The following is a 9,290-nucleotide window of genomic DNA, read 5'->3' on the forward strand; positions in this document are numbered from 1 at the left end:
CTGTGACAGAGACCTTGGCTATGTGGGCCCGGGACAGAGGGACAGGCAGCGCGGGTGGCCTGGCAAGGGCTGGACGCGGGTCCAGTCACGGGGCCTGCGGGCAGCATTTGCTCCAAGCCTCCCGCGGAGCAGCGCAGGGACCGTGGCACACCTCCACCCCCAGCACAGCCACTTCTGGCACCGGCATCGTCGGGGGTGGCTCAGATCGCGCTGAGCTGCAGCCACATCTCAGCTGTGCAGCAGAGACCTCTGTTCCAGTCCTGCAGCCAGCTCGGGGGTGTTTCACAGTGGACTGAGGCAGAGAGGTACAGGAAAATAAAATTCTCTCCAGACTGCAGTTCTCAGGGAATTGCATGTGCACCCCTGGGTATCCAGCAGCCCTCGCTCACACCTGGGGCAGCACAAGGGACACAGGGACTGTTGTCACACGCAACGGGAAAGCGTCTGGCACCCAGCCAGGACAGCAGGAAGGGCCGAGCTGCGGTTTTTTTCCCCCCTGTAAGGGTGTAGGCGCATGGATGTCCCTAGGGAACAAGGGCTTGGCTTTCTCGCGGGGTGGCACAGCTCGGGTGTCACGGCACACAGCTGAGGTGGGAGCTGCTCCCCAGGGAACGGTGCTGCCTGGCCGTGGGGAGGGTAGGGGCACCCAGCCCCCCTGCACCAGCGCCTCTGCCTCCCCCCGCCCCTCCACAACACATAAAGCTGAGGCAGTGGTGGTTTTATTTCAAAGTACAACAAAGACAGCTTTTATTCTTTCTGGAGATGCGACATTCAGATTTGCCGTGAGCGTGTCTGTGCTCAGACTGGCTGTTTGTGTGCATTTAGTCAGGGCACATCTGTACAGGGAAAACCAAAAGTGGGAGACTGTTTTATAACCTGGCTGAGCCTCACCTCTGGTAAAGAAACCCTGTTACCCAGCCAAACAGCACGATGTCGTGGTCCCTTGCACAGCACAGGCTGCTGAGCAGACACGCTCTACAGAAAATCTAAAACCAAAAGGTACTTTCAGACATTTCACATCAACTTTCCCCCTAACTTTTCTGGGAAGCAGTTCTGGCTCAAAGTGTATCCACTCCCAGGCTTCTCATCTCCCTTCACACCTCTCCCCTCCACCCAGTTGCTAAACCAGAGAGTTACAGTGCGTCGAGGATGTTGTCGATTTTGGTGACCAGGTCCTGGCGCTTGTTGGAATGCATCTTCTCATTCTCGATGTACGTGTCCTTCTTGAGCTTGCCAGCTACCAGCCGCTCAGCCTCGACCGAGGACTTTAGAACGAGCTCCTTTACTTGGCCATCGAGCTTCTGAATCTCACTTACCTTATAGGAGTGAGAAACAAAGGGAGTATTAGTGTCCAAAAAAAAAAAAAATCCCCACAGTGAAGCTGGAATAGAAGAGATGGTAAAGCTGGAGCAAAAGAGGAAGTCAACGCTAAGTGGAAACATCTCCACTCCCTGCATAGTGCCTCCTGAGCCACCACCTCTCTTTGGCATCACATTATGAGGAACATTTCATGAAAGGATAATTAAGCAGTGCAGATAAAGGAGCTCCAAGGACCCAGGAGCCATACTGGGAAGAGACAGGTGCAATGACTGTTAAAGACTGTTTAATGACAGATTTTAAAGGCTTCAAGCTAAATCACAACTATGACAGCTGGAAGCTGTGTCCCTACAGTCAACGTTACTGGTGTATGAGAAGCAGGTCTGTAATGACAGAGCTACTCTTTGAGATAACAACAGATAAGCAAGGTGGCTGTTGGTTGAATGGAGCTTAGGGACTAAAGTATCCCTCACTTGGGGGTTAAGTGGTTGATCCAGGTAAGTGTTGAAATACAGCGGAGGGAGGAAAGGATAGTGGGTGTGTGCTCACTGTGCCATGGCTGTCAACATGGTACAGCAAAATACCCCCCCGAGGAGCATCATGTTACCAAAATTCTGTCAGCACCAAATTCACATGTGCAAGAACATAAGAGATGAGGGAGATTTTGCTTTGACTGGTGTCAGTAGTAAAGTCAGAACTGATAGCATGTTGATAGTTTCCATTTTTGCCTTAGTGTCACTGCCATGAGCTCAATCAGAAGCATCAGCATTGTGTTACAAGAGCATTAAACTGTACTCCTGCAGCTGGTTCAAGGGCTGTTTAAGACACAGCACAAGCAGCTGTTTACTAGCAGCACTTACAGGGCTGCATAACCAACATCACTGCAAAAAGAATAAACTGATCTTCACGCCCCCAGCAGGGATCAAACCATTTTCAGAGGGGAAAAAAAAAAAATATACAGGCTGCAGAAAGTAAACCCCAAATTAAAATTCACCTAGAATACTTGATAGAGCCAAGAACAGGAGAGCTTAAAAGAAAATAAAATAATAATTTCTTACTTTATCACATAAGTCAGAGCCTTCTGTCTTCAGTTTAGACTGCAGAGAGGCTATTTCATTTGTCAGGGCCTTGTGCTCCGTCTCCAAAGCCTTTTTGCCGCTGTTCAGGGTGGAGATGTCCCGTGACTGCTTGTATTTATTCACTGCTTCATCAAAGTGACGGTACAGCCCAAGTCTCTTGTTCACCAGAGTAAGCACTTGCTCCGTTATGCAGGCAACCTTCATCCTAGCTTCAGCAGCTGGATCCTGCAAGAGGATAAAAAGCAAGATCAAAGCAGTCATATCTTTGATCTGTATGGAGCCATGCTTGCAGTCTGCCACAGGACCATTACAGAAACTGCTCCCTTTGCAATTAAGTCAATTGATGGTAATTAGGCAAATGGTACAAGTACTGACTAGGGCAAGCACCTTTCAGCACACAGCCTAGCCCAGCAAATAGCTTAACAAGTAAGTTAAAAGTGTTGCAGAAGGAGAACTGCAGACATGTCTGCTTCTCAGGGAGGAATTCCTTTTCATCCAGGAGGCAAAACTCAGGTTAGCCTTAGCACACCAGTTCAAGCGTTGCTACTTCTGCAGAGTTTAGGTAGCATAAAAACAGGGCTCCATTTAAGCATCTAGTAAGACATCCGATCAGCCAGAATACTCAGCAAGAACTACTGGTATGAAAAATCTCCAACCATCAGCTGAGTAAGCCACTAATGCTCCCACTGGGCTCTTTGTCATCCAGTACCTTAGTGATGGAGAAATCCAGCCTCACGTAGACAATCACAGTAAAGAACAAGATGTAAAAAGCTCCAACCACCAACAGAGGCTCCTGCAGCATCAAGATTTTGTTGAACGTGTAATGAACCTAGAAGAGAAGTTCAAAACACTGAGGAGTGACCCATGTTACCATGGGAGAGAGCTCCTCTCCTCAGGCAGCAGCAGAACCAGCCATGCAGTCCAGCAAGTGTGTATTTCTAGAACCTCTGACTGCACCGCTGAAGAGGAGGTGCAACTGCTCAGGCAAACCATGCAGGGAGGCCACACTCACCACGATGTCTTGGATGTGCTGCTCCACCAGGTTGCTCTTGTGTGCCACAATCACCGGACGTCCAAAAGTGTCCAGATAAGTGTAGTGAAGCTCGTCTGAAGCACGACTGATTTCATAGGGGCTGTCCACATGGATATTCCTGTGAATAAAGCCAGACAGTCCCATATGACTCCATAGTATTTGAGATGATGTAATCTAGGACTTGGCTGGCCAACCGTGGCCTCTAGCACAAGGCCAATTACGCAGCTTAAACAACACTCTAAAAGGAAGCAAAGCTGTGTTCCAAGGTCTCCTGCACATGCACAGTCATGGTTTTGTTTCACTGTCCTCAGGCCATTAGAGCAGGCTGGAGAACTGCCACCAACACAGCACCATCTGCAGTAACAAGCCAGGAGTAATGACACTTACTTGGCACCTTCTGGCAGGACAATCTTGACAGTCAGAGAGTCTGTAACTTGCTCATCAAACACGTGGTCAACAAACCTCATTTTCAAGGCATACTGATCACCTAAGAGAGTGCAGACCAGAGGGTGGTTACAATTCCTTAAAGAACAAGGGGCAGCCTTGAAGCTGAGCTCCCAAGAGAAGCACGAGCAGAATCTGGCCGGATACACTGTGCAGCAGGGGGCACCAGCTCACTCAAGTAGATTTTAACCAGATGTCTACAAAAAACTGAAGGATGCACAGAAAAGAAGGTGGATTTGCGTATTCTAGAAATAATAGCTAGCAACTGTTGTTGCTAGGGTGCAGCATACCACAGCTTTCAATTCTTTACTGTACAGCAATCACCTTTAAACACAGAGAAGGTTTCTTATTCCCTTCCCCTGCGCCACCCACCGAGATTGTAGAGGTATTCGTAGCTTGGCAGGTTATAGCCGATAATGTAATGGGTTTTCCACCCCCCAAAAAGCGGGAAGCGGGGACGGATCTCCATCTCCACAGAGTCATCCAGGACAAGGAGGTGGCTGGTGGAGATGTTTCCAATTTCATCTCGGTAATAGACGTCCTGAGCAGCAGCTGGGAGAATGGTCTGTATGGAGAGAAGCAACAGCCAGGGTATTGGCCAGGAGTTATTTCCAGTGACACTGGCAAAACCAGTAATGGCTGTTAAGCATCGAGAAACTCCGCTCCCCCATGAGAGATGACAAAACAGCCATCCAGTCACACCGAGTGGTAAAATTGTGCTATTATAAGCAATCAGCCACAGAACTGACTGCCAGCGCTAAAATCACTTGGCCTCCAAATGAATGTGCTTTCTCCAGCCCAGTTTCAAATATCCCAGACAGCAAGGGATCTCATCATGCCCACCAGGACAGCAATTCCCTTTTCACCCTAGCCCGCTGCCCTAGCTCACTGAGCTTTGCTGGCTTTACGCTCAGCAAAATGAGATTTCTGTTTGGCTGCACTACCTCAGAGAATTACAACAATCAATCCTGGAGGCTTCAAGCAGCAAGAAAGGTTTTGGTTCAGATGAAAACACATAATACTTTTCACATCTGGTTAGCAGAGCTACAGCTTTAACTCTTGTTGAGTGCTTTGTGAGCAAGCGATGAATGGATGAGTTTCCAGTTAGTTCAGCATGATGAGGATATGAGAGAGAAAGCAACTCTGAAAACAAGAGGGTGGGGACAGAATAAATGGCCCTTGCACAGTGGAAAAAGGAAAGCAGAGCTGTCAACACAGGGATTAAGGATTTTAGAGGGTCCCTGAGATTGCAGGGGTGGGAGTGCAGAGAAACACTACCTGCCCTGGTATATGCAGTTTGTTTGGCCAACAGATACAATAACCCATGTAACATCCTAAATCTATCTCCAAAAACCATTCATATCTAGCATGAGCCTCCTCTGGTAATTGATCAGTTTTAATATTCCCTTACTACTTGGATATGGTTACCAAACAGAAGGAAAAGGACAACTGTATCTTTTTTCCCTCAGGGGATGTAAGAAAGGGTGAAGCCACAGTTTAAAAAAAAAAAAAAAAATTATGCAAAATGTCAACCTTAAAAGACTTGACAGAAGAGATTCCACTGTCTGGCTGTCTCTGGTAGTCGTATCTGGAGAAAGGCCCTTTCAGCACTGCTCCTGTGTGCTTTAAATCAACCGTCTCTTCAACCGCAATGTTTCCCCAGTGAGACACCTCAATGACTCGGGTCATACTGGTGATGGTCAGGAATGGACTGTTATTTTCATAGTGTACCTTCAGAGTGTCCTAACAAGGAGAAAAGATAAACCATTAGACCTGAAGTAAGAAGCAAACTCCCCTCACAGTAATCTCTCTCCATGTCCCACAGGAACACTTCTTTGAAGGATTCTGTAGAGAGCTGAAGTTGTCTGCACGGGAAGGTCTGAGCCACGCCAGCCCCGTTCACACAGGGCACTGGCTACCTGGGGTGTACTGACAGGTGACAGCCCGCATGTCTGGCAGAGTTATAAAGGTGAGGGGGCTGGAGATGCAGTCTTCCCCACCGCAAATACACCCCTGCCAGAACCATGTCCAAACTTCCTTGGTTTGCTCTGTGGACACCAAGCAGCGGCCAGCAATCATGTCTGTGCCACCAGCACCTTGTTGGAGCACACGTTCCTAGCCTGCACACAGGCTAACTCAGGCTCTGCCTGCCATTCTTACATAAAAGCTTCTGCCTCCCGCTCAGCAGCCCCTGAGACGAAGGCGCCATGTTTGCAAGATGCTCTCTGCAGAGCCACCACCTCTCTGCACAGACATTTACCTGGCTGTATGGAGGAATGTCCTTGAAGGGGCCATATTCAATCATGTCTTCAGTGCGGGAAGGGTTGCCCAGCTTGGTGTAACTCTCCACATTCCTAGAGGCCAGTTTGACCCGGGTTGTTTGGGTCTTGGTGAAGTATGGCGAGTAGAAATAGTGATTTCCTTCAAAGACCACAAACTGCTTCTCGCTTTGGGTGATATGGGTGGGGTAGGGCTGCAGGACGTGCGTGAAAACCATTTCGACAGATACACGGACCTTGGCTCCTGGTGCCAAAGGAGATGGCAGCTTCACAGAGAAGAATTTTCCACTGGAAGGGAGAACAACAGGTCAGTCATGTGGGATCTCCACCGACAGAGCAATCGGATCCAACAGCTGCAACATCCCCTGTGGATGGGAGCCCATATATCACATACATCATGTGTGACCCGGGCCACAGTCTATTTGCTCCTCCAAGGCGTACAGACACCTTGTCCTGGGGGTGTGCTTACTCCGGACTGGGGAAGCAGGACAGGAGGCAACTCAGGGTGAACACAGGCACAATCAGAGTCTTTGCTTCACAAAGACACACAGGTCTCATATTGGAAAAGGAATAGTGACACGCTCTGGTCCCTAGTTCTGCATTTATAACGCATGCTTCAGCAGGGGTGTTTTCATTCTTCTCCAGATGACAAGAATGATTTGAATCAGAGGAAGCACGTGCAAATATCCAGAAGACAAATCACAAACATCTTAAGCACCTGTTCCCACAAAGTCTGTTCATTCTCAGCTTTTTGTTCACAGGATCTGAAACTAAGGAATGGCTAGAAAAAGAGCACTGTTTTGGACTGAGGCACTACAGAAAGAAATGAGATTTCACCAAACCTGTAAGCATGTACCGATGGACCAAGGTGATGACAGAAGTGAATGGACTTCAAATCATGCCCAGTGGCCCAAGAGCACCTGAGGCCTCCAGCTATGCCAGAAACCCTGGTCCACCTTGGCCATTTAACTCCACAGCTACTGCCCTTTGAAACCCAGCAGCACCGTACTTCTGAGCCACTTTACCAGCATCCTTTATTTCTCAGGGCTCAGGAAGCACCCGCCTGCCCAGTCTTGCAGCACATGCACAACACCCCAAGCTTGGCAGTGCAGAGTGTCGGGCAAAACAGAGCATCCTCTCCTCCTGCAGCAGGCAACAGCCCGTGCTGGGCCGCAGTACCCAGCGCACTGTGGCACCCCCCACATGGCAGATCAAGAGCGGTGCTCTGGGGACACAGCCAAAGAGCACTTAACATCGCTCTGTAATCACCGCTGCCAACCATTTCAGGCCCCAAAAGGGAGCAATGGGGAAGAGCATGACTGTAGCTATTCTGCTTCTCATACCTGACAACCCTTAATGAACCAACAGGACATTACTTAAGGTACCAAGTAAAGAGACTGAGCACAGCTGAGCCCCTTTGCAGGCAGCTGAGCCCCTTTGCAGGCAGCTGAGCTGCATTTAAGAGAGAGACCCTCCCTTATAGGGCTCTCCCCTCACCAGCAGCCTCGGGTAGCTGTGAGAAGCAGGTAGGTGCTGCTTGTGCCAGGCTCAGGGAAGAGATCTAAAACCATGTGTGCTATTTTGCACAGAAAGAGCATCAGAGGTAAGGGAAGGACTTCTACTGGGGCCTCTTGGCTGCAGGAACTGGGTTTTGCTGCTTGTGCAAACTGTGCTCCCCAGCTCTGCAGCACCAGAGGATGCAGCCTGAGCGCAGAGCGGATCTCTTCAGGAACAAGACTCTGAGGAACTCCAGGTATGTGGGACTGGGGTGGTATTTCTGCTCTGCTGTGAGGACAGCTGTAGAACCCAGATGCACAACTCCAGGTGCTGACCTCAGAGGGTGACACTCACCTTTTGCCTTTAACTTTAGTCTCTCTCACTTCCAAGGTGTTCTCCTCCTCTTCCTCCCCCTTCACCTGTTCCAAAACAACAGACTGCTCAGTGTCCTGCTGTTTAGAAGACTTAACATGTCCCGGGAAAACTCCAGACAGGCCCTCTCCCCTTTTTCGGTGGATGTCTCCCCAGAAAGCACAAGCTGATAGAGAACTCCTTTATGAAAAAAAGGGCCCTTTTATAATATTTTTTATTAATACAAATTACAGCGTGATCACTGTGCAAGAACAGACACTGGAGATCTCCGATAGCCCTTTCAAGCTCCCCGCAGCATGGTCCCCGAGGCAGCCCCGTCACTGCGACCGGTGCAAACGAGAACCTCAGGCAGCCGCTTCCGCGCTGTCTCCTGCACGGTCGCTGCAGGGCTGGGCAGCAGGCAGGCCCACGGCACACCAGTGCCCGGACCCCCCGTCCCCGCCCGGCGGGGGCCGCGGCCGCTCCCCTGGCAGCGGTCCCGCCGTTCATCAGCAGCCCCCTCATCGCTCCCCAGACCCTGCCCCCTCGGCCGCTCGCACCCCTTTGTCCCGTATCGCGACAGAAACCCTCCCGCGGGCGGCGGGGCCTGGGAGGGCCGGGCCGGGCCGGGCCGTGCCTACGTGTCCCCGCGGGCGGCGAGGCCCGGGCGGCGCTCCAGGCCGAGCCGCGGCCGCCCCGAGGAGCGGGACGCCCTCCGCCGCCCCGCGCTCACCTGCGCGCCCAGGTAGGCCAGGCGCGGCTCCAGGCCGGGCTCCAGCGCCAGCAGGAAGGCGGAGGCGGCCGTGCCGCCCGGCGCGTTGGCGAGGCTGAGCTCGGCCGAGACCTTGGCCAGGTGGGTGCTGAGGTCCACGGAGCGCCGCGCCTCCTCCAGCAGCAGGTCGGCGGCGGCCCCGGCGGCCGCCAGGCAGAGGAGCAGGCGGCACAGCAGCCCCGCCATGGCCGACACGCCGCACGGGGAGGGTGCAAGATGGCGGCGCCCACGCTGTACGGGGAGGATACAAGATGGCGGCGCCCAGCGGGGAAGCAGGCTCGCGATGGCGGCGCCCGGCGGCGCTTGAGGCCCCCCGCGCGGTAGGGCGGCTGCGGGAGTGCCTGAGGAGAAAGGCCGGCCTGGAGGCGCGGCCGCAGCGGGGCGGGCCCCTCCAGAGCCCCGGGCGACCGCCTCCCTTCCCTCCCCGCTGCTTCCCGGCGTCCACGGTCGGGCGGCGAGCCCGGGGGTTTCACCCGGCGCGGCTGGGCCCGCGGCCCTACCGAGCTCTCAGGCCTCGG

General features: G+C 52.2%; 1 protein-coding gene across 1 annotated transcript; it reads right to left on the bottom strand.

Annotated features, from left to right (window-relative positions):
* Positions 1-703: 703 nt before the first annotated feature.
* Positions 704-8,990, bottom strand: RPN1 (ribophorin I). Its single transcript, XM_075432839.1, has 10 exons — positions 8,734-8,990; positions 8,004-8,068; positions 6,134-6,440; positions 5,407-5,616; positions 4,246-4,438; positions 3,817-3,916; positions 3,409-3,547; positions 3,106-3,225; positions 2,376-2,621; positions 704-1,316 (listed from the first exon to the last, which is right to left on the bottom strand). Exons 1-10 carry the CDS (start codon positions 8,956-8,958, stop codon positions 1,134-1,136), a joined length of 1,788 nt encoding a protein of 595 aa, XP_075288954.1. The 5' UTR covers positions 8,959-8,990; the 3' UTR covers positions 704-1,133.
* Between the last annotated feature and the right edge of the window lie 300 nt (positions 8,991-9,290).

The sequence above is a fragment of the Opisthocomus hoazin genome, chromosome 11 (genome assembly GCF_030867145.1).
Source record: "Opisthocomus hoazin isolate bOpiHoa1 chromosome 11, bOpiHoa1.hap1, whole genome shotgun sequence".
Classification (NCBI taxonomy): domain Eukaryota; kingdom Metazoa; phylum Chordata; class Aves; order Opisthocomiformes; family Opisthocomidae; genus Opisthocomus; species Opisthocomus hoazin.